At 38.2% G+C, this 25470-nt stretch overlaps 1 protein-coding gene across 2 annotated transcripts in view; it reads right to left on the bottom strand.

The window, feature by feature from the left end:
* The window catches only part of DTL (denticleless E3 ubiquitin protein ligase homolog), a 52009-nt gene that overhangs the window by 16924 nt on the left and 9615 nt on the right, over nucleotides 1-25470 (bottom strand). Inside the window, exons 4-11 of one of the 2 annotated variants that reach the window (XM_040263119.1) lie at nucleotides 23456-23517; nucleotides 23250-23370; nucleotides 15658-15723; nucleotides 14202-14314; nucleotides 11282-11355; nucleotides 9514-9617; nucleotides 9109-9213; nucleotides 4680-4792 (exon numbers count right to left, since the gene is read on the bottom strand). In XM_040263119.1, the coding sequence (XP_040119053.1) occupies nucleotides 4680-4792; nucleotides 9109-9213; nucleotides 9514-9617; nucleotides 11282-11355; nucleotides 14202-14314; nucleotides 15658-15723; nucleotides 23250-23370; nucleotides 23456-23517 (758 nt within the window). The remainder of the gene's footprint in view (nucleotides 1-4679; nucleotides 4793-9108; nucleotides 9214-9513; nucleotides 9618-11281; nucleotides 11356-14201; nucleotides 14315-15657; nucleotides 15724-23249; nucleotides 23371-23455; nucleotides 23518-25470) is intronic. The other variant, XM_040263120.1, reaches the window with a different exon arrangement.

Genomic DNA, 25470 nt, shown 5'->3' with positions numbered 1-25470 from the left:
TCTGGGAAGAATATTTGGAACCATGACTAAGTAACTTAATGGACTCCTCAGACTGTAGTTAAGAGATTCGACATACTGAGTCATAAGGTATCCAACTCAATTATTACTACTCCTCTCCTGGGTTAAATGGCACATATGTCATGATTCAAAAAGCCAAAGAAGACAAAGAGCAGAATCTGATTTGCCTTGCTAGATTAATTAAAGTTTAACAGAAAAGGAGGCTTTTCTTTGAGCTCTAAAAGGATCTCTCTGGCTGCCTATTCCTACAATCCCACAGAACTCATTCTCTCACATGGTGGCATATTTTAGAAAGGACTTTCAAGATAGACTCTAATGATCTCAACAGTCACAGAAATTCTCAATGGTCCCAGCCTATAAAGTTTCTCTTTACCCAAGACCCAAGGAGGATGGGTAACAGCAAATTAAAAGAGGAAATCCTATGTCCTTTTGACCCTCCCGGGTAACAACATATTATTTTACTCCATGTATTTACTTGCTTATTGCTTCTAGCTCACCATCTCATGGTACTGTCCCTTCCTCAGTTTCTTAGGCATTATATATACCAAGGAGAACCTGAGTGTCTATATCGAAGATTAAAAAATGTCCAGAAAAAAAAAGTCCACCAATAGAATGTATGTACATTTCTGCATTTATCTATAGGATTTAAGAGAAAAAACAAAACCCCAAAAGATAGACCTGTTGGAAAATTTTTTTATAATTTGATAATAAGGCAGGAATAAAAATAGTAACAATAAAAGTCAGCATTTATTGAATGATTGCCATGAACCAGGTTATCTTACATAGCATTAAAAGTGAGGGGAGGATTTCTAAAAAGTTAAAAACATAGAATTAGTTACCATACGACCCAGCAATTCTAGTCTTGGGTATACACTCCCAGGAGAATTGAAGACATATTCAAACAAAACTTTTTACATGAATGTTCACAGTAGCTCTGTTCATAAAGCTGAAAAAGTAGGGACTTCTCTGGTGGCCCAGTGGTTAAGAATCCACCTTCCACTGCAGGGGACATCGGTTTCCTCCTTGGAGGGGAACTAAGATCCCACATGCTGAAGGACAACCAAGTCCACACACCACACTGGAGAGAAGTCTGTGAGATGCAACAAACGAACCCGCATGCTGCAACCGAGACCGGATGCAGTCAAATATATAAATAAATGAATAATTTTTTTAAAAAGCCGAAAAGTGGAAAAGTTTAAATGTCCATCAACTGATAAATAGACAAATAAGGTCTAAACATCCAATGGAATATTCCTCCATAAAGAGGAATGGAGTACTGATATATATATAACAAATGGATAAATTTTATGAAAGCAAAGCCAGACATAAAAGATCATGTCTATATATAATTCCATTTATAGGAAATGTTCAGAAAAGGCAGATCTACAGAGACAGAATGCAGGTTAGCGGTTGCCAGAGTTGGGGGAAGGGAGGAATAGAGTGACTCCAAAGGTTATGGGGTTTCTTTTGGGAGTGATAAAAATGTCTGGGAATGAGATGGGATGGCTGCATAATACTGTGACTATACAAAAAAAAAAAAAAAATCATTGAACTGTACACTTTAAAATGACTACAATGGTGAATTTTACACTATTCAAATTCTACCTCAATTTAAAAGAAAAAGTGGAGGGAAGGGCATGTTGTAGGCTAGAATGAGAGCTTACGTCCAACAACTTTTCATGAAAGTAACAAGTGCCTCGAAGCTGAGGACTATTCTACTGTGGTCAAGTATATTTGGTGACTACTCCAAAGGAGATTAATCTCTTCTAATGAACATCAGGTGACTTAAATCTTTGATTCTTATTCAAATATGTTTTTATTTATTGTCACTTCACTATAATATTCATTATAATTAAAATAAAAATATTATCATCATGACATGATTTCACTTTTGAAAACCTCCCTCTACTTTTAAATAGGAAGAGGAGACTAATTAAGCCCAAGAGACATGCATTCTGGGAAAGATCAAAACACAAAAAATTGTCTTCTCTTACAAATTTTAGTTGTTACAGAATAAAGGCTTAATTCAAGGCAGGAGAAATTCCTAAGTTAAAACTCTCAGAACAATGAAGGTACCTTTAGAAGCAACTGGCCCTAACGTACAGACCTCATAAAACATTTTGTATACTTGAACAGGCAAAAAAGATCAGCACCTTTCCTCAAAAAACCTCCTTACTCTGCCCAGTTAGAGACCAAACCTAATCTTCATTTCTGCCATGAGATCATTTACACTTCCTAAAGTGTCAGGCTCAATGTTTCGCCAGTCAGCGGTAGAATGATGGTGCCAAATCAGTTTATTTATAACCACTTCAATACTATTCAGTGGCTCTATCAGAAATGAACCAGGGAAGGGGGGCAGGGGTTAGGGGAGGACAAGGAGTAGGAAATTAAATAAGAAAAAAACACAATATTAAATATTTTTACTCTTGGGCCTCAGTGTCAGAAAGCCTAACTAAATTACATCTCCTCTTTGCTGGGCATTAGTTAGGACTGGAGGGCCATTCATTCTCTTCTGCCCTGAGATCTAAAACTCCTTTCTTTCACCCCATTTTCTTACACCCATGGGATTTTTTTGGCATAGGAAAATCCTTATACCTGAGAGAATTCTGACCTAATGGTCTGACTACTCAGCTTGTGTGTAACTGTTTTTAAATTACACACTATATCTCACCCCCCTTTTCTTACCATGGAAAAGGAAAATTGAGCCACCTCACCAGGCAAATTCAATTTTAGGAGCAGTAAGTTTGCCAGGATCTCAAATATCAGAACCTGCACACTGAGTTATGTGTGGACAGGCAGGAGAACATCATGTCTGAACCACATCACTCAGCACCAACATGTGACCCAGCCTAGAATTCAGAAAGGGTCACCCATGTGTGTGATACTCACTGACTGGATGTTTGAAAATGAGTTACTAATGAACAGCCAAGTATCTTTACTCCTTGTCTTTAAGGAGAGGAAGCATCCCTCAACCCAGATTTTCTGGAACCAAAAAAAAAACACCAATCTTTTGTACCAGAGCTAAGAGGAACTTTAGAAACTGGCAATAAAAAAAAAAAGAAAACAAAGCCAGGAAACAAACAAAAGTATTGGCAATAAACTATACATATACATACACACACATACACACAACTATATAACTAAAAAACTGATTTTAAAATATGATCAGTGCCTAAGTTGTTTTTTGCATAATCCTTTATTATGCTTTTTGGTATGTTTGCAGTTTTATTTTTAAGAAAAAAAATTTAAAAGATACTGACCTTGGTAGGAATAAAATCCTCTAGCTAAGTTGGGAACCAAAGCAGAAAAAGGAATGTAGGTAAGATAGTGAGGGAAGGAAAAACCAAAAGATAATAAATATGCAACACAAGACCAGATTATGAAACAGAAACACTATGCTAGTCACATAAAGTTTAAAGCTCAAGTAAGAAGAATTTTATAGACAAGAAGTCATGTAAAACTCTTATCATGAGAGTCTCAAGTATATATTTTATAAGAAAATTTTCATTTAAAAATACAGTACGTGTGTGTGAAGAAAAAGAGGCAAGGTAAACAAAAAAGCATCTTGGATAGAACAATATCTCCACCCTGTGATCATCAAGTTTATTGTTACTAAAGCTTTTGAGAAGGCAGTGTTACATTTAGTCATTTTTTGGTACCTCCCTCAGGACTAGCTGAAACTAAGCTGAAGAATTATGCCTCATATCTGATAGGATCTACCCCGGTCCTACATTAAAGATATGACTTCCTAGAAGCTGGCAGGACTAAAGATGACACAATTGTCTCCTGAAAAGGGATTTAATAATATTGAACCTACAGGTCTATGAAGTTTCAGTCACTATGATTCTAAAAGCTAAAATCAATAAACTTTGATCATTTATTTCACCAATGTCTATGACATTTATGAAACTATAGGGCAATCCAGAAGATAATGATTTCTAGCCCTAGGAAAACCTTAATGCTCTTTTTCTTTGAACTCAGACATTTCTATAATTATTCCATAAGAGCCATTTTCCGTTGGTTAGCAAGTGCTACTTGTATTTCAATTTTCTCTGCTTGACTTCAAATGAATAGCTTTAAACTTTTTAGCCTACAGTAGCTGCTTTAGAACCACCATTTAAAATGTAAAAACAAAAAATTGTAAATTTGTACAACAGAAACAGGGAATCTGTAAAATGAATAAATAATGCTATTAAAGAAATACAAAACTGACAAAGCAGCCACAACTGTTTTAATAACCTGACAACTAGCCACTTAGAGGAGAGTAAAAAATACAATTATTACATGAATATTTTTGAATGAGTGTTTTGTGCAAGGTTCTACAGGTGGCTGGGGTGTAGGATTCAAATACTATACTTTGTTACTGTACCAAGCTAATACAAAGTTTTATGAGAGTCTGAAAACACAGGGCAGTAAGGCAGTACAGCATGTTTTTCCAGGAAGCAGGACAAAGTATTTAAGAGTCTTTTCAGTCTTCTGAATTCTCTACTTCCTCATAATCTGTAAATCTGCTAGAGGATATGTATTTAGATTCTGAGAAGCATACCGTGAAACTGTGATATATTTTGTCACAGTTAGGGTGAAGTTTCGGCTGTATTAAGAGGTAAAAAGCAATTTTTACTTAACATCTGATATAGAAAGGCTAAAGTTTGGTAACTTACCTTCCAGATGTAGGCAGCTTCATCACTTGAGCCACTGACTAAAAACTGGTCATCTGGACTAATACTGGATTTAACATAAAAGGTAGAGTTCTGATGTCCATTGAAGATAGCCACTGCCAGAAGGAAAAAAATCAAATTATTTCTTTTTATTTCCAGTTTTCAAATAAATGCAGACAGTATACGTATCCTAATAAGTTTATTAATGTACTGACTAATGAAGCAGATGGTCAAGTCAGTCAGCAATTAAAAAAGAACTGGACAGTAGCAGAAAAAGAAAGGAAATCCTAGGAAAAGGCTTTATGTTAGATGCAATCTCATGATCTAAGGGCTTCCCTGGTGGCTCAGAGGTTAAAGCATCTGCCTACAATGCGGGAGACCTGGGTTTGATCCCTGGGTCACGAAGATCCCCTGGAGAAGGAAATGGCAACCCACTCCATGATCTAAGCCCAAATACTTGGTATGGAGTTAGCTATTGAGAAGAAAGTAACAAAAAATATTCTTAAAGGAAGAACAGAGCCAATGTCCAGTCCTTTAGTAAAAATGCCTTTGTTAGACCCTCTCTTTCCACCCCAGGCTTTTTCCATTGCATAAAACATTGGTTTTTCTTCCTCTTAAACTTCAAACCTCTTAAGGATACATTCCACAAATATCTTTTTCTTTCCTCACTAGACTTCAGACTTTATAACACTTTGAACAGAGGAAGTCTTCAAACTTTTGTTGTATGAATAGGTAAAAATCAGTGAAAGGAGAGTTAAGATTTATGGATAGTTTATCTGAGATGCAGTAACCTTTAAACTTGACTTTAAGTAGGCTGAAGAGTAGAAGTGGCCAATGAGGTAAACTATATATTCATATGCAAGATACTCCAACTAGGTTAGGCTTAGACCTCTTACTATCCAATCCAGCATCACGTGCTTGATATGTTAATTCCATCCTAAGGAGACCAAAACCTGAGGCCTCAGGCATCAGAACTCTACTAGGAAATAAAAGAAAAAAACATCTTGGTCATTGGAAAATTTAAGGATACATTCAGGAAGGAAAAAATACTTCACTGCAATCTTCTAACGGAGGCGGGGAAAAACTATTATTATTGGAAGGACTGATGTTGAAGCTGAAATTCCAATATTTTGGCCACCTGATGCAAAGAGCTGACTCATCTGAAAAGATCCTGATGTTGGGAAAGATTGAGGGCAGGAGGAGAAAGGATGACAGAGGATGAGATGGTTGGATGGCATCACCGACTCAATGACATGGGTTTGGGTGGACTCCGGGAGCTGGTGATGGACAGGGAGGCCCAGCGTGCTGCGGTTCCCGGAGTTGCAAAGAGCCGGACACAACTGAGTGACTGAACTGAACTCAACTAACAGCTTTCCATAACTACTCACAAAAATCTCTTCCTTTTGCTAGAATAAAAAATTGGATTAAAAAAACTTTGTATTTAAAGCCCTTCAAGAAAAACCCTGCATGTCAAATACACTGCTGCATCAAATACTCCAACTGTTAAAGTTAAGCAAGACATGAATCAATTCAGATACATGTATTAGAGTTACTATAACAGATAAATCCTCACAAAATAAACAGGATCCTTTATTCTGAATACAATTCCAAAACTACAATTGTTCATCTTTCTCAGCTCTTAGCTATGAATGGAAAACTACAGACCAAATTTTCCACTAAACTCTTAAGTATTTATTGCCCTCTGCTGGTCTAAGAAAGCCAACAGAAAGTTCATAAAAAAAAATTCCTTCTAAACCTATATTGGCTTTAATTAGTTTAACTGTTGACAATTTGGGCTCTTAAAATGCTTCATTAAGATGCTTCAATTGCCAACATCCGATGGATCATCGAAAAAGTAAGAGAGTTCCAGAAAAACATCTCTTTCTGCTTTATTGACTATGCGAAAGTCTTTGACTGTGTGGATCACAATAAACTGTGGAAAATTCAGAAAGAGATGGGAATACCAGACCACCCGACCTGCCTCTTGAGAAACCTGTTTGCACGTCAGGAAGCAACAGTTAGAACTGGACATGGAACAACAGACTGGTTCCAAATAGGAAAAGGAGTATGTCAATGCTGTATATTGTCACCCTGCTTATTTACCTTATATACAGAGTACATCATGAGAAACGGTGGACTGGAGGAAGCACAAGCTGGAATCAAGACTGCCAGGAGAAATATCAGTAACTTCAGATATGCAGATGACACCACCCTTATGGCAGAAAGTGAAGAAGAACTAAAGAGCCTCTTGATGAAAGTGCAAGAGGAGAGTGAAAAAGTTGGCTTAAAGCTCAACATTCAGAAAACGAAGATCATGGCATCTGGTCCTATCACTTGATGGGAAATAGATGGGGAAACAGTAGAAACAGTGTCAGACTTTATTTTGGGGGGCTCCAAAATCACTGCAGATGGTGATTGCAGCCATGAAATTAAAAGACGATTACTCCTTGGAAGGAAAGTTCTGACCAACCTAGATAGCATGTTCAAAAGCAGAGACATTACTTTGCCAACAAAGGTCTGTCTGGTCAAGGCTATGGTTTTTCCAGTGTCATGTATGGATGTGAGAGTTGGACTGTGAAGAAAGCTGAGCGCCGAAGAATTGATGCTTCTGAAGTGTAGTGTTGGAGAAGACTCTTGAGAGATTCAACCAGTCCATCCTAAAGGAGATCAGTCCTGGGTGTTCATTGGAAGGACTGATGCTAAAGCTGAAACTCCAATACTTTGGCCACCTCATGCGAAAAGTTGATTCATTGGAAAAGACCCTGATGCTCGGAGGGATTGGGGGCAGGAGAAGGGGATGACAGAGGATGAGATGGATGGATGACATCACTGACTCGATGGCTGGATGACATCACCGACTCGATGGACATGAGTTTGAGTGAACTCCAGGAGTTGGTGATGGACAGGGAGGCCTGGCGTGCTGCGATTCATGGGGTTGCAAGGAATTGGAAGCGACTGAGCAACTGAACTGAACTGAAGATGCTTCAGAGTCGTCGTTATAAACATCACTTAGTATAATAAAATGCTGTGAACTAAAGGTACAGAAGATCAAGTACTGAGTTCAGGACCTTAAGTTTTGAAAAAGACAAGCAATTATTAGATCTCTCTTTCTCTCTCACATACACATCTGTCAATTTCTAATGAACATACCTATCTGCCTACCTAACTACCTATCTATATATGAGAGCCAATAAAACAATTTCAGGAGTACAGAGGAAAGGTTACTAAATTATTAGTTAAGTGGCCTTGGGCATATTTGTTTGATGGCAGAAGAACAACTAAATTTAAGGCCCCTTTTGGTGTCCACACATAACAAAATGATATAGAAAAAGCTCTTGGACATCTGATAATATGATAAGGCTTTCATCTTCTAGGGAAAATTTTTGAAGAGTTTGTTTTATATGGCTAAATAAACCAGGAGTTGTTCAAGTTCTAATTTCAATCAAGGAAACAGCAAGCAAAGTTATAAAACCTCTTTCCTTTTCCAAACATTCTTACTCTTGTTTAGACAACATCAGACCTAACACAGGGCATTAAAAATGCCACGTATGATACTGTCATAGGTATTGAAGTCCTAATAATGGCTTGGGGTCAGTCTTAGGAAACTTCTGTAAATGCCCAGCTAAATTCTTCACTGTTTCAAGATCTCCTTTTTATCAATGCATCTTACTTTAGTGGGAACTGGGTAGCTCTAGGGATTGCTTATAGAATTCAAAGTCTTTTTCTGACAGTTATATATGAGAAATAAGTAGGTAGGTTACAAGTATGTAGCTTGCTTAAACAACTGATAATGTCCTTAAAATGATATAACTCTAACCCTCTTGAGAGTATGCTTGAGAAACTAATTTTTAAAAATGTCATTTATTAGCTTTATATATTCCACTTATAAATACATGTAATATATATAAATATAAAATATACAAGCTTTTTACAGTCTACTTATAAATTATATATTCCACTTATAATTTTCTTAAAGAAAAAAAAATGAGATTAGGGAAAACAACCAGAGATAAAATAGCTTCTGTCCAACATTAAGGAGAAGGCTGAGGTAGGTAGGACTATTTTGAGGGCTTAAAACTAAGCCCCCTAACTTTAACAAGTAGCCCACACAAAGGACAAAAGCTGAACAGAACAGCCTTCTCTATCCCACAAATATTGAAATAATTTTAAGTATACCTAAAGAGGCATAATTTTGGGAAAGACTTACTATTAAAATTAAGCCACCACATGGAGCAGGATTCTGTTCATTTATGAAATCATCACAAGGTAAGTACATCTATGAATTAAAAAATCACTGGAGCTAATCAAAGACCCCAAAGCACCTATATGTCTTCATAAATTCAGTACAGAAAAAACAAACAACATTAAATTATCATTAATGAAAAAAATCTATATTATTTTTAGGAAAGAATTTGAATGACTAAGATCCTACCCGGAGAAGTCTTTAATCCAGTCATATTGAACATGTAGATGTTGTCATCTGTGCAGTTAGCAAATAAAGTGGAGCCAGTAGAATCCAAAATCAGACTTGAGTATCCTGGAAAAAGGAATCTGAGTTAGCAAGTGCTGATGACAGAGTAGATTGGAGGTGAAAATGATCTTTTTAGATCATTATATAAGAAGTATCATCAGAATTCTTATTCCCCCAAATTTCTACAAACCAAAATTATTCTTCTAAGTTTTTGTAACTTCAAAAAGATACTTTCATATACTAGTTTCTCAAGTCAACTGAGAATAACAGTTGCTGAAAACTAGCTTGATATTTATTTTAAAATTTTGACAAAACTTAGATATCCAAAAAAGCCCTACAAGAGTCCTACAGAATACAAAGGCTTACCTAGTTTTCGAGTGCTGCTACCTGGGTACAGGAAAGACTTCGATGCTATGGGTTCCTGTCGATAAGCAGTATAATTCTTACGTAAATCCCATATTTTGATTATGCTAAAAATCAAGGTGAAGAAATAGTTATTTTGTAGTCTTTTTCCAACACCAATCAGTATCAACTACGTTTGAATGTGAAATGACTTTTAATCTAATTTCTCTGGCACATCAACCATCTACAGTGAGGATATTTCATTAGGAAACAAATTGAACTATCTCATACTCTTGTCTCCAATGTCAGGCTAACAATTCTAGCAGAACGGAAACAGATGTGTTCTGACCCACAGATGGGTTGCCCTGAGTTTACTTGAAGAGAGCGGAAAAGGAAGATGAAGGTTGAGTGCTGATAGTCATTGTTTCATTGTTTTCGGAAAAAAAAAAAAAAAAAAAAGAACCACTCCCTAAGCCTTTGCAATCCCGATGTAACCTTTGACATCATTAAGTACGAAACTGTGTCATTATGGTTGTATCTCTATATATTAACTCTTTAAGAAATCTAGTCTAAACAAACTTTCCTGTGAAATAGAGTATTTTTACATTTCACCTATTAGGATAATTTTCCTAATTTTCGAGATCTACTTTGTAGACAACTTGAAAACACAAGCTTGGTTATAAAAGGGCAGTATTCCTTGGAAAGAAAGCCATTTACAAATATAACTAATAACCTTTAGATAATCCTTCATTTGTGCCTGAGAATTTGGTCCACAGAAGAGTTTTAGTGTTTAGAGAACACAACAGAAATCTTAAGCTTATTAAGCCATATTTTTAAATTAAAATTTTTGAAGGGAGGGATATCTTGGGAGATATAATGGGCAAAAAGAGGGCAAAGAAGAATATTTTAAAAAGAAAGAGCCCCCCCCAAAAAAAAGAAAGAGCCCCTATACTCAATGAACTTAAATAAGTAAAAAATCAAGATGTATCACAAACTTATATAGAAGCCCAAAACTCAGACCAATCATGGATGGAAAGTATGATTAAGTCCTTAGGCCTTAACATCAATCTAGTTAGCATCAACCTGAAATGCCAGTTACATGCCTAGAATCGAGTTCCGTCTTTTAGGATACTACTAAAGTAGAGAAGATAAAACCCAAAATATAGGCATATCTCGTTTCACTGTGCTTTGCAGATATTCCATTTTTTCACAAATTGAAGGTTGTGGCAAGTCTATAGGTACCATTTTTCCAACAGCATCTTCTCATTACATGTCTCTATGTCACATTTGGTAGCTCTCCTAATGCTTCAATTTTTCATCATTATTATTTTTGCTATAGTGATCTGTGATGTTACCATTGTAATTGCTTTGGCATTTTCCAGCAATAAAATATTTTTAAATTAAGATCTGTACATTGACTTTTTTAGACACAATGCTATCTTACACACAATAGACTACAGTAAAATATAAACATATCTTTTAAATATAATGGGAAACCATTGATTAAATTATGCACACACACAAGCAAGTTACCATCAAGCTTCTCTGTAACAGCAGCAGCAGCAAGTGCCAACGCTGCTCCTAAGTGCTAGACAATGTGCTAACTATGTCAATTATCTCATTTAACTAGATATTATCCAGTGTGATCTAGAGTTCTTCTTCTCCTCAGCTGGGTACTATGTTGAAATTTAAAAGCACACACATTAAATTACAATGGGACTAGGTGACTTATCCATCACAGTTCATGAAAGACAGCTCATCAAAAGAACCAAGAAAGAAAGACTCTTCTTACCCATCCACGGCTCCTGCTGAGACTAATGTGTTCTCATCTTGAAAGAGGACCACAGTAACACTCTGCTGGAAATCCTAAAAGCACAAGAAATTAAAAAAAAAGAAGGAAATCCTATCTGGAGTATAACAATCTTCACTATTAAGAGACCAAGGTGCTAAAATGATGCCTTTATCCCCTAAACTGAACTAGACTAAATCTTTCCCCAGCAATATCAGTCAAACATATACTGTAGACCAAGAAGTAATTTTAGCAAGAAAATAACCTAAACATCAATTTATATCATACTATGAACATTTTGACTTGCATTCAAGAAAAAAACTGGTGATTAACACAGTATTTTAGTACCTAAGTCTATTGGCTATACTTAAAATCATTCCTACTGTGTATCCTTCAGTTCAGTTCAGTTCAGTCGCTCAGTCGTGTCCGACTCTTTGCAACCCCATGAATTGCAGCACATCAGGCCTCCCTGTCCATCACCATCTCCCGGAGTTCACTCAGACTCACGTCCATCGAGTCCATGACGCCATCCAGCCATCTCATCCTGGGTCGTCCCCTTCTCCTCCTGCCCCCAATCCGTCCCAGCATCAGTCTTTTCCAGTGAGTCAACTCTTCACATCAGGTGGCCAAAGTACTGGAGCTTCAGCTTTAGCATCATTCCTTCCAAAGAAATCCCAGGGCTGATCTCCTTCAGAATGGACTGGTTGGATCTCCTTGCAGTCCAAGGGACTCTCAGGAGTCTTCTCCAACACCACAGTTCAAAAGCATCAATTCTTCGGCACTCAGCCTTCTTCACAGTCCAACTCTCACATCCATACATGACCACAGGAAAAACCATAGCCTTGACTAGATGGACCTTAGTCGGCAAAGTAATGTCTCTGCTTTTGAATATACTATCTAGGTTGGTCATAACTTTTCTTCCAAGGAATAAGTGTCTTTTAATTTCATGGCTGCAGTCACCATCGGCAGTGATTTTGGAGCCCCCAAAAATAAAGTCTGACACTGTTTCCACTGTTTCCCCATCTATTTCCCATGAAGTGATGGGACCGGATGCCATGATCTTCGTTTTCTGAATGTTGAGCTTTAAGCCAACTTTTTCACTCTCCTCTTGCACTTTCATCAAGAGGCTTTTTAGCTCCCCTTCACTTTCTGCCATAAGGGTGGTGTCATCTGCATATCTGAGGTTATTGATATTTCTCCCGGCAATCTTGATTGCAGCTTGCGTTTCTTCCAGTCCAGCGTTTCTCATGATGTACTCTGCATAGAAGTTAAATAAGCAGGGTGACAATATACAGACTTGACGTACTCCTTTTCCTATTTGGAACCAGTCTGTTGTTCCATGTCCAGTTCTAACTGTTGCTTCCTGACCTGCATACAGATTTCTCAAGAGGCAGGTTAGGTGGTTTGGTATTCCCATCTCTTTCAGAATTTTCCAGGAAACTCATTTAACTTGTGCATGTTTTTTTTATAAAATGTTGATATCTTTCCAGATTATCATATAGGAGTGTCAAGAATTACAGATAAAAGATGGTTACATGCTCTGAAAAATCTAAAGGAGCTAGTGGAATTTTACCTCCTAATTAAAAGACGCTTACTCCTTGGAAGAAAAGTTATGACCAACCTAGACAGTACATTCAAAAGCAGAGATATTACTTTGTCGACTAAGGTCCATCTAGTCAAGGCTATGGTTTTTCTAGTAGTCATGTATGGATGTGAGAGCTGGACTGTGAAGAAGGCTGAGCGCTGAAGAATTGATGCTTTTGAACTGTGGTGTTGGAGAAGACTCTTGAGAGTCCCTTGGACTGCAAAGAGATCCAATCAGTCCATTCTGAAGGAGATCAACCTTGGGATTTCTTCGGAAGGAATGATGCTAAAGCTGAAACTCCAGTACTTTGGCCACCTCATGCAAAGAGTTGACTCATTGGAAAAGACTCTGATGCTTGGAGGGATTGGGGGCAGGAGGAGAAGGGGACGACCCAGGATGAGATGGCTGGATAGCATCACTGACTCGATGGACGTGAGTCTGGGTGAACTCCAGGAGTTGGTGATGGACAGGGAGGCCTGGTGTGCTGCAATTCATGGGGTCGCAAAGAGTCGGACACGACTGAGCGACTGAACTGAACTGAACTGAATCGATGTTAAGTTTTCTTAGCCCCAGAATCTGATGAAATGTCTGAAAAGTTACTCGTTTTAACTTCATCTGGCCTCCAAAGACTACATACTAGCCCTGTCAGTTTCCATTCATGCCAATGTAATTTAAGTCCTAATGTTTTAGCAACCACACATCCCCAAAATATTAACTTAGACCCCACAGAACAGGAATACTAGAAAAATAAATTAAGAAACACTGATAATTTCTTTCTTTTTTTTTTTTTAAGAAAAAAGCTATATTATGGGCACTGTTTGAACTTTGACTGTAAAATGCTAAAGAGGTACTTACATTTTCCCCAATATTTCTCAAAATATTTTGAAATCTTTTGCCAAGTATGTTTAAAAATAGAAAAACATAAAAAAACTCACATCTGTTCAGCAGTTTGTATTATGAAAACAACAACAGGCATTCCTTTGCCCTACAGAATATGGCACCACGGCATCTAACATGCTTTTTAAACCACACGTCTCCCTCTCCTAATGAGTTAGTCTACTGTAGATGATATGCGTGCACGGAGATCTCTAGGGATGAGTTTCAGGAAACTGAATTTTTAGCATATTTCCCAAGTGACTCCATTGCACTTGAGAATTTGAGAATCAGTACTGTAGTTACTGAATGAATATGAAACAATAAACCACTGATATCAAGAGGAAATAAAGACTCTCATTCACTAACTAAATCACTCTCATTTAATGCCCAACAAATTCCCCAAAATGAGACTCTATGATGCTGTCAAGATCTGCACACATGTACACAGCTATAAAACCTTACCACAGAAGGAGCAAGCCCTTTGGAATTCTGTTTCTTCTTAGGTTTTGAAGGGGTTTGCTTGTCTAAGGTATTATGAGCTCCACTGATTTGGTTCACTTGCCTGTAAAATCCATCTGAAAAATATTTTTTTTAGAACATAATTGGTTTAGGTTTCAGAAATTTATTCCCATGCTGAATGTAACATTTATATATAAGATCTCAAAATTATACCATTTTAAATTAGTAAAATTAGAAGCCAGCAGGGTCACTGTACTATAATCTCTTGTGTGAGATTATAATATATAAAAAGGAAATAAGCACATGGATATTTATAGCAGCTTTATTCTTAATTGCCCAAATCTGGAAGCAACCAAGATGTCCTTCAGTAGGCGAATATATGAATAAAAGTGTGGTGTAAGTAGACAATGATATATCATTCCATACTAAAAAAAAAAAGTGGGCTACCAAGTCATGAACAGACCTTAAAGATGTATTACTAGGTGAGAGAAAGCAATCTGAAAAGGCTATATATACTCTAGGGATCCAATCATATGACATTCTGATAAAGGGAACACAACGGAGACAGTGTAAAAGATCAGTGAAAGCCAGGGTTTAGCGGAAGGGTATGACGACTAGGTGAAGCACAGAGGATTTTTAGGGCAGAGAAACTACTGTGTTTGATACTGTACTGGCACACCCATGCCAGGTATACACCTGTCAAAACCAAGAGCACGTATAGTATCAGCAGTGACCCATAATGTTAAGTGAGCACAGATGGACACTGGGTGACAACGGCGTATCAGTGCGGGTTCACCAGCTGTAACGAACGTCCAACTCTGGTGCAGGATGTTGATAGTGGGAGAGACTGTGAGGACAGGGGATATATCCATACAGAGAACTCTATACATTCTGCTCAGTTTTGCTGTGTATCTAAAGCTGCTCTAAAAAATAGTCTATTACAAATAATTTTTTTTTAAATGATGTAGGCAGGGAGACAATCTGTTGTTGTTGTTCAGTTGCTAAGTCATATCTGACTCTTTTTGCGACTCCATGTACTCTAGCCCATCAGGTTTCTCTGTCCATGGGCTTTCCCAGACAAAATATGGAGTGGGTTGCCGTTTCGTTCTCTGAAAGCACTGCTTTCTGCTTAATGGCATTAGGGGGCAATGTGAGTATAATTAAATTAAATTTAATCCAATTCTTTAAAGTCCTCAAATTTTTAAAATTAAAATGAAAGATCATGTACTAATAATTGCAATCCCATTGATAATTTAGATAAATGGCATTATAGTTCATAAGGTAAATATGGAGGGTAATACTTGAAGAAATCACTAAGAACCTGAGAACCAAACAGAATTAGGGATTATGAACCTGTGCCCCCTGGTGGTAAACAGGTGAAATCACCAATTCTTTCATTCAAAATTATTATGGAGCAATAGCACATTTGTCAAAATTAAAATGGAACTAACTAGATTACCTTTTTTGTTGCACCTGGTATCCCAGACCATAATGTTGCCATCTCTACCCCCTGTACAGAAGACAGCTGTAGACATAAATAGTTTATCAAGAAGTTAACAAAACCAGTCAATGACACATATATTTCAACTTATTAATAAGGTTCCAAGGGTACCTATTATATGCTTGGTACTGTAATTGGCACTGGAGACTAAAAATGATAAAATATACAGCTCAATACAAATAAGAGAAAACAAAGCTGTGAAGGAAAAGTATTAGAACTCAAAATGCTTACATTGAGCAAAAACTTGATAGAATAAACCTCTCTAAGTTTTCCTAAAGCCACATGAAATACTATATTATATACTATAGTAAGAATAATGATAAATAAGCAATAACCAAAATATATGGAGTCCTTACTAAGTTCTAGACACTATCCCTTTTTATAGATGACTTTTTAAAAAGAACACCTGAGTGAGAATTATTACCCTCATTTTATAGATGAGCAAATTAAGGCATAGGAAGGATAAGTAACTTGCAAAGATTATTTTTGACGTATGTATCTACAGCGCATACTCTGAATTTCCAAGCTGTATTCTCAGTGTAAAATTATAAACTAGATCAATATAAAATTTGTGAAAGGAGTTGCCTCTGGGGATGGAAGAAGGGCAGTGACATTGGAGAAGAAATACAGGAGGAACTCCAATTTACCTGTCACATGCTTTCCTCTTTAAGAATTAAACCAAAAAAATTATGCTTCCTGTATGAGTGACCACTTACCAAGTTAATCCACCTGCATTAATTTGTAGCCAATGTAGACAGATTAATTTGATAAGTGCTCAGGTCAAAATACAAAAACTATTTGAGGGCCCTACAGACACTGAGCAAAAACACGCAATTTTTGGAAGGAAGTCAACCGCTGAATCAACTGACTGGACTAGGCTAAGTTACGGTCTTTTTGTGGTTTTACCTTGAGGGCAGCCAGAGTTGTACCATCAGGACCAGGCAGCTAAAGTGGAGGAATTAGGAAAAGGAGAGTGGGGCAACGCGAGCTGTAAGAAGAAGCAGGAAACTCTGGAGAGGGGAGGCAATGGGAAACCCTAATACTGTGTTTATACTTAGTGCAAGTCTCTGGCTGACTCCTGAACCGTGTATGTATGAGCAGTAAGAACTGAACTGAGATCTGATCTTCTGAACTAACTGCTTTCCTACAGGTTTGACCATGCAGTTTGAAATCAATCAATCAATCCAGTCGCTCAGTCGTGTCCGATTCTTTGCGACCCCATGAACCACAGCACACCAGGCCTCCCTGTCCATCACCAACTCCCAGAGTCCACCGAAACCCATGTCCATTGGGTCGGTGATGCCATCCAACCATCTCATCCTCTGTTGTCCGCTTCTCCTCCTGCCCTCAATCTTTCCCAGCATCAGGGTCTTTTCCAGTGAGTCAGCTCTTTGCAACAGGTGGCCGAAGTATTGGAGTTTCAGCTTCAACATCAGTCCTTCCAATGAACACCCAGGACTGATCTCCTTTAGGATGGACTGGTTGGATCTCCTTGCAGTCCAAGGGACTCTCAAGAGTCTTCTCTAATACCACACTTCAAAAGCATCAATTCTTCTGTGCTCAGCTTTCTTTATAGTCCAACTCTCACAACCGTACATGACCAGTGGAAAAACCATAGCCTTGACTAGATGGACCTTTGTTGACAAAGTAATGTCTCTGCTTTTTAATATGCTGTCTAGGTTGGTCATAACTTTCCTTCCAAGGAGTAAGCGTCTTAAATTTTTTGGCTATAATCACCACTTGTAGTGATTTGGAGCCCAAAAAAATAAAGTCAGCCACTGTTTCCCCATCTATTTGCCATGAAGAGATGAGACCAGATCCCATGATCTTCGTTTTCTGAATGTTGAGTTTTAAGCCAACTTTTTCACTTTCCTCTTTCACTTTTTTAAAAAATATATATAAATTTATTTATTTTAATTGGAGGTTAATTACTTTACAATATTGTATTCCTCTTTCACTTTCATCAAGAGGCTCTTTAGTTCCTCTTCACTTTCTCCCATAAGGGTGGAGTCATCTGCATAGCTGAGGTTATTGGTATTTCTCCCGGCAATCTTGATTCCAGCTTGTGCTTCTTCCAGCCCAGCATTTCTCATGATATACTCTGCACATAAGTTAAATAAGCAGGGTGACAATATACAGCCTTGACATACTCCTTTCTTATTTGGAACCAGTCTGTTGTTCCATGTTCAGTTCTAACTGTTGCTTCCTGACCTGCATATAGGTTTCTCAAAAGGCAGGTCAGGTGGTCTGGTATTCCCATCTCTTTCTGAATTTTCTACAGTTTCTTGTGATCCACACAGTCAAAGGCTTTGGCATAGTCAATAAAGCAGAAATAGATGTTTTTCTGGAACTCTCTTGCTTTTTCCATGATCCAGTGGATGTTGGCAATTTGATCTCTGGTTCCTCTGCCTTTTCTAAAACCAGCTTGCACATCTGGAAGTTCATGGTTCACGTACTGCTGAAGCCTGGCTTGTAGAATTTTAAGCATCACTTTATTAGCATGTGAGATGAGTGCAATTGTGCATCAACTCTTTTCTGAGCAACATAACAGAATCCAGAGTCCAACATACCATTCCCAACACACAGGGTACAATCTTAAAATTATTTGCAATATAAAGAGCCAGGAAAATGAGTCATTCTCAAGAGAAAAGAAGTCAACAGAGGTCAACCTCAAAACGACCCAGATACTGATTTATCAGGTCCAGTTGTAAAACAGATGTAACTATGTCAAGTGAAATAAAGAGACAATCAATGAAAAAGATAAGAAATCTCAGCAGAGAAACAAATAGAACTTACCAAGAACAAATGGAGATTTTAGAACCACCACCCACAACTTCTGAAATGATAAAATTCACTGGATGGGCCTAAGAGCAGAATGGAGGGAACAGAGGAAAAAGTCTATGAACTTGAAGACAAATCAACAGAAATCATTCCATCTGAGGAAGAGAGAAAACTAAGACTGAACATTATGCTAAGTAAAAGAAGCCAACAACGTATTGTATGGTTCCATTTACATGAAGGCATAATAGGCAAATCTATAAAGACAGAAAGAGTAGGCTGTATAAGGCTGGGGAAGATGGAAAGTACTGTTAATGGCTCTGTTTTCTTTCTGGGCTGATGAAATTGTTCTAAACTTGGACTGTGGTGATGACTGAACTCTATAAAAAAATTAAAAATCACTGAAACATACACATTAAATGGGTGAATTTTATGGTGTGTTAATTATATCTCATTTACGAAAACTGAAAAAGATGAATAAAGCTTCAAGGATTCATGGGACAATTTCAAAAAGTCTAGTACATGAGTAATTGCGGAGTTCTAGGAGAGAAAACTAGAACTGCCATATGACCCAGCAATTCCAATCCTGGGTTACATAAAAACAAAAACACTAATTCAAAAAGAAACATGTATCCCAGGGTTCATGGCAGCATTATTTATAATTGCCAAGATATGGAAACAACCTAACTGTCCATCAACAGATGAGTGGACTATGAAGATGTGCTATGTACACACACATGCACACACAATAGAATGCTACCCAGCCATAAAAAAGGATGAACTTTTACCATTTGCACCGACATGGATAGACCTGGAAGGTATTATGCTAAGTGAAGTAAGTCAGACAAAGAAAGACAAATACTGTATGATATCACTCATGTGTGGAATCTAAAAAATAAAATAAACTATAAGTATGATGGAGAAGGCAATGACACCCCACTCTAGTACTCTTGCCTGGAAAATCCCATGGATAGAGGAGCACAGTAAGCTGCAGTCCATGGGGTCACTAAGAGTTGGACATGACTGAGCGACTTCACTTTCACTTTTCACTTTCATGCATTGGAGAAGGAAATGGCAAGCCACTCCAGTGTTCTTGCCTGGAGAATCCCAGGGACAGAGGAGCCTGGTGGGCTGCCGTCTATGGGGTTGCACAGAGTTGGATACGACTGAAGCAACTTAGCAGCAGCAGCAGCAGGAAAGAAAACAGGGCAGAAAAAATATTTCAAAAAATAATGGCAGAAAACTTCCCAGATTGGGTAAATCATGAGTTCAGTTTCAGATATGCTGAACTTGAAGTCCTAGCAGAAAAGTGAAAGTTGGAAATATAATCTGGTTCAATTTAAGTAGAACAAAAAACAAAATTGGAATAGATGAGACTGCCCAGGGAGAAGGTACAGACTGAAAGGAAAACATGGGCAAATACCAAAATTTGGGCCATGCCAGCTGGAGAAGGCAATGGCACCCCACTCCAGTACTCTTGCCTGGAAAATCCCATGGACGGAGGAGCCTGGAGGGCTGCAGTCCATGGGGTCGCTAAGAGCCAGACATGACTGATCAACTTCCCTTTCACTTTTCACTTTCATGCACTGGAGAAGGAAATGGCAACCCACTCCAGTGTTCTTGCCTAGAGAATCCCAGGGATGGGGGAGCCTGGAAGGCTGCAGTCCATGGAGTTGCACAGAGTCGGACATGACTGAAGCGACTTAGCTTAGCTTAAGAAACTTAGAAGAGACAAGGAAATAAGAAAGGGTGATAAGATAGGGTGATAAGATGTTCTTTTAGGGACAGGCCACAGATATGCTTGCATTTTTCCTAGGAAGAGCCAAGAAGAGGGAAACTGTGGAGACATAAGTGATGGCATAAGGTCTTGGGGGAGGATCAAGAATGCTTCTCAACATTAGCAGCACACTGGAATCCCTTGAGGAATTTTAACAAAATAGATGCCTGGCCTACCTCCAAGAGATTCACACTTAATTGGTATTTTTAAAAAAGCTCCCTAATGTGTGTAACTGAGTCACATTGCTATACAGCAGAAATTAACACATTGTAAACTTCAATAAAAAAACAAACCAAAAACCTTTCCAGGTGACTAATGAGTCAGGGTTGAGACCCAGTACCCTAGGAAGAAAGACTGGTCTTAAATTGGATAATGAAGAATGAGAAAAAAGGTACAAAGTCAAAGATAATGTAGGAGGGTAACAGAAATATATTTGTAATTACTTTTAATTATCCACTAGTAGTTCTAGCACCCCTTGGACCACACAAAAACACATCTGGGAGTAACTGACAATGAAAAATGAAAACATTTTCTGGGTTTTAAGGTGGTAGACATTTAGGGGGAGGCAAATTACACTATTATTAATATAACTATGTCCTAACAGGGTTGTTTGTATCCTGCTCATGCAGGGCTGAAAGAACCTGATCATGATCTTTTCTACCATGCTGATTACAACCCCTCAAAAACCAAGAAAACCCACCAAGCAGTTATACGCTCCTCAGTTTTGCTTTTTTCATTTCTCGCTGTTACTTTGTGCATGCACATCACCTCTCATTTCTGTGCTCATGAGGAGATCAAACTATTCAATCCTAAAGGAAATCAACCTTGAATATTCAGCGGAAGTACCAATACTGAAAGTAATATTTTGGCCACCTGATGTGAAGAGCCAACTCACTGGAAAAAACCCTGATATTGGGAAAGATTGAGGGCAAGAGAAGGGGGCGACAGGGGATGAGATGGTTGGATGGCATCACTGACTCAATGCACACGAGTTTGAGCAAACTCTGGAAGATAGTGAAGGACAAGGAAGCTTGGCATGCTGGGGTCCATGGGGTCACAAAGAGTCAGACATGACTGAGCGACTGAACAACAACAAAAATGGTTTTGCGGTTAAACAGGATATTTATCTCACTAAATGAACATTCAGGGAGATAAAAATGACTTTGCCTAAGAATTTAGAGGCAGAAATCAGAATAAAACATGGGGTCTTCTATGTATGGTGGTAAAAGTATGCCCTGCACAAGAACACTTGGCTGAAGGAGAAGGGGTTAAAATCTGTTTTAGCAATCAAACTAGATGGCCCTGGGGGCAGTGTCCCACCAGACTAATTCATAATGGGGCAACTGTGGACTACTGGGATCCAAGATAAGGTTTGTGCTTTCTCTACTAGACCTCACTAGCATAGATTTAGTGCACAGAGTTTTCAAAATTAAGCAAAGGGACTGAATGATAATGGTGTTTCCCTTCTCTGTTTGTAACTAAGATTATGGCATCTGGTTCCATCACTTCATGGCAAATAGATGAGGAAACAGTGGAAGACTTTATTTGGGGGGGCTCCAAAATCACTGCAGATGGTGACTGCAGCCATGAAATTAAAAGACGCTTACTCCTTGGGAGGAAAGTTATGACCAACCTAGACAGCATATTAAAAAGCAGAGACATTACTTTGTCAACAAAGGTCTGTCTAGTCAAGGCTATGGTTTTTCCAGTGGTCATGTAGGGATGTGAGAGTTGGACTATAAAGAAAGCTGAGCGCAGAAGAATTGATGCTTTTGAAGTGTGGTGTTGGAGAAGACTCTTGAGAGTCCCTTGGACTGCAAGGAGATCCAACCAGTCCATTCTAAAGGAGATCAGTCCTGGGTGTTCATTGGAAGGACTGATGTTGAAGCTGAAACTCCATTACTTTGGCCACCTGATGCGAAGAGCTGACTCACTGGACCCTGATTGTTGGGAAAGACTGAAGGCAAGAGAAGGGGGCCACAGGGGATGAGATGGTTGGATGGCATCACCAACCCAATGGACATGGGTTTGGGTGGACTCCGGGAGTTGGTGATGGACAGGGAGGCCTGGCATGCTGCGGTTCATGGGGTTGCAAAGAGTTGGACATGACTGAGAGACCGAACTGAATTGAAACAAATTTACCTTAAGAATTAATACATTTCCATGACCTTATTTTCATAAACTCAGAATGAACTCTGACACAAGTGTAGTAAACTAGAACATAAACATATCTAACTTTACAAAATAGATGTGCTAGGGAAAAGGTATGCAGATATAAAAACTATGTCATGTATTTTCTCTTCACGGTTCCAGTCTCAATAGCAACTGATTTTTTTAAAAGTTCAAACCAGTTCCACAACTCGGTTTAGTACTCCTGAGTGCTCAAATAAAGGAAAATATTCCTTTAAAAAACAGAATATTTTTTAATGTAAAGGAGACTACAGTGCTTATTTCTATTATTATGAGATTGAAGTCAGATGGATCAGCCAATTCTTTGAGGTTAAAGTTTGTTGTCTCACTCTCATTTAGTGAGAAACAAATGTAAAGAGGAAAAACAAACAAACAAACCAGAAATTAAGAGCTAATTCAGACATCCCTGCTAAGTTTTTCCCTAGCCACTATAGTACTATTCTGTGTTACAGCCCTCCTTAAACCTTCCTTCCCCATTATAATAGTTAAATAAATGTAGAAAGATTAATTTTGAGTAATAGCTGAAAACAGAGGTATCGTGACAATTTGTGAATTTTTATCTTATCTGTAAGATCATAGAAAAAAATTATCTGAAGATACTTGACTTTTAGGGACAAGTTAGAGGCAATATCCATTAGAACAGGACTAAAATCCAACTTGATTTCATTGAGGTTTCCAGGTCATCTTAAGAATCTCCATCATCTATGTAGGGAAAGGTGCAAATCTGATAGGTACAAACAACTGCAGCTTATTACTTCACCATGAAAGAGGTTAAGGACATGAAAGAGGATAAGCACATACTTACCTTTCTCAAACTTAGAAAAGGCAACTGACTTCAGGCTACACTGATGACCTTTGCAAGTTCCAATCAGCTCACCAGCATTTACATCCCAAAATTTGGCTGTCTGATCACCTGCTGCTGTAACCTTTCAAAAATAAGGTATCATGGTTTAATAAAACAACCCTTTACCAGTATTTACCCAGATTCCCCCCAAAATGAAAGTTACTTACAAGCTTAAATTCCCCAGGGACCCAGGCTAGGTCAAAGACAGCATTCCAGTGAGCCATCCACTCTAAATGAAGAAAATGGTGAATGTGAAATGTCTAACTATGTTCTGTGGTAGCCATACCAACAATTTAAATGGCTTGAAAACTGTAGTAAAAACATCAGTGGTCAGTACAGTAAGGTCCATGGGCCAAAGAGAATTTGTGGATTCACACACATTATGCATTCCCTTCACTACCTCATAAAACTGATTATCAAATTGCTTTCCATGAGGGGATATATTCTCTAAAACAGAGTATTTGTGAAACATTCTAAAAAATCTTCATCATGCTCTCTGAAAGGAGTCTAAAGTACTTTAGTTTGACATTCAAAGTTCTGCTCATGTTGGCCTGTCTCTCACTGTTCTCTATGTACCTTTTTCCAATCAAACTGCATCACTCCCTCTATCCACATTACTTCTGACGCTTTCCTATCTTGAGGCCTTTGCAAATGCTTTTCCCTCTACTTGGAGTGTCCAATTCCACCTGCACTGGTCTAAAATACCACAGTCCACCTTAAATGTCCCATCCTTTATGAAAAATTTCCCTCACCTTCTTTTCTAGATGAGAGCTTTCTGTAACCCCTGCAGTGTTTTCTTTGTATTTCATCTATATCATCTAAAGCCTTTTTCCTTTGAGTTTTTCTCCCAACACCTGAATTTGTTGTTGTTGCTGTTCAGTTACTAAGTCATGTCTGACCCTGCGACCCCACGGACTATAGCATGCCAGGCTCCTCTGTTTTCCACCATTTCCCGGAGTTCCCATGGTCAAATTCATGTCCATTCAGTCACTGATGCTATCTAACCATTTCATCCTCTGACATCCTCTTATCTTGCTCTCATTCTTTCCCAGCATCAGGGTCTTTTCCAACGAGTTGGCTTTTCGCATCAGGTGGCCGAAGGACTGAAGTTTCAGTTTCAGCAACAATCCTTCCAATGAATATTGAGGGTTGATTTTCTTTAGGATTGAATGGTTTCATCTCCCTGCAGTCCAAGGGACTCTCGAGAGTCTTCTTCAGCACCACAATCTGAAAGCATGAGTTCTTTGGCTCAGCTTTCTTTATGGTCCAACTCTCACATCCATACATGATTACTGATAAAACCATAGCTTTGATTATATGGACCTTTGTCAGCAAAGTGACATCTATGCTTTTTAATATGCTGTCTAGGTTGGTCACAGCTTTCCTTCCAAGGAACAAACATCTTTTAATTTCATGGCTGCAGTCACTGTCCACAGTGATTCTAGAATCCAAGGAAAGAAAATGTATCACTCCCTCCACTTTTTCTCCTTCATTTGCCATGAAGTGGTAGGACTGGATGCCATGATCTTAGTTTTTAGAATGTTGAGTTTTAAGCCAGCTTTGTCACTCTCCTCTTTTACCCTTATCAAGAGACTCTTTAGTTGCTCTTCACTTTCTGCCATCAGAGTGGTATCATCTACATTTCTGAGGTTGCTGCTATTCTCCCGGCAATCTTGATTGCAGCTTGTGATTTATCTAGCATGGCATTTCACATGATGCATTCCACATATAAGTAAAATAAGCAGGGTAACAATATATAGCCTTGTCATACTCCTGCCCCAATTTTGAATCAGTCAGGTCTTACCTCCTGGTTTGTACTGATCTAGTACTCCTATCTTTTAGAATTTCCCAGTTTGTTGTGATCCACAAGTCAAAAGCTTTAATATAGTCAATGAAGCAGAAGTAGATGTTTTACTGGAACTTCCTTGCTTTTTCCATAATCCAACCAATGTTGGCAATTTGATCTCTGGTTCCTCTGACTTTTCTGAACACAGCTAGTACCTCTGGAAGTTTTCAGTTCATGTACTGCTGAAGCCTACCTGGAAGGATTTTGAGCATAACCTTGCTACCATGTAAAATGAGCACAGTTGTATGGTAATTTGAACATTCTTTAGCACTGACCTTCTTAGCGATTTTCTGAAATGGAAAATGATCTTTTCCAGTCCTGTGGCCACTGCTGAGT

The sequence above is a fragment of the Oryx dammah genome, unplaced genomic scaffold (genome assembly GCF_014754425.2).
Source record: "Oryx dammah isolate SB20612 unplaced genomic scaffold, SCBI_Odam_1.1 HiC_scaffold_21, whole genome shotgun sequence".
In the NCBI taxonomy this organism is placed as follows: domain Eukaryota; kingdom Metazoa; phylum Chordata; class Mammalia; order Artiodactyla; family Bovidae; genus Oryx; species Oryx dammah.
This window is presented reverse-complemented; position numbering and strand designations above follow the sequence as displayed.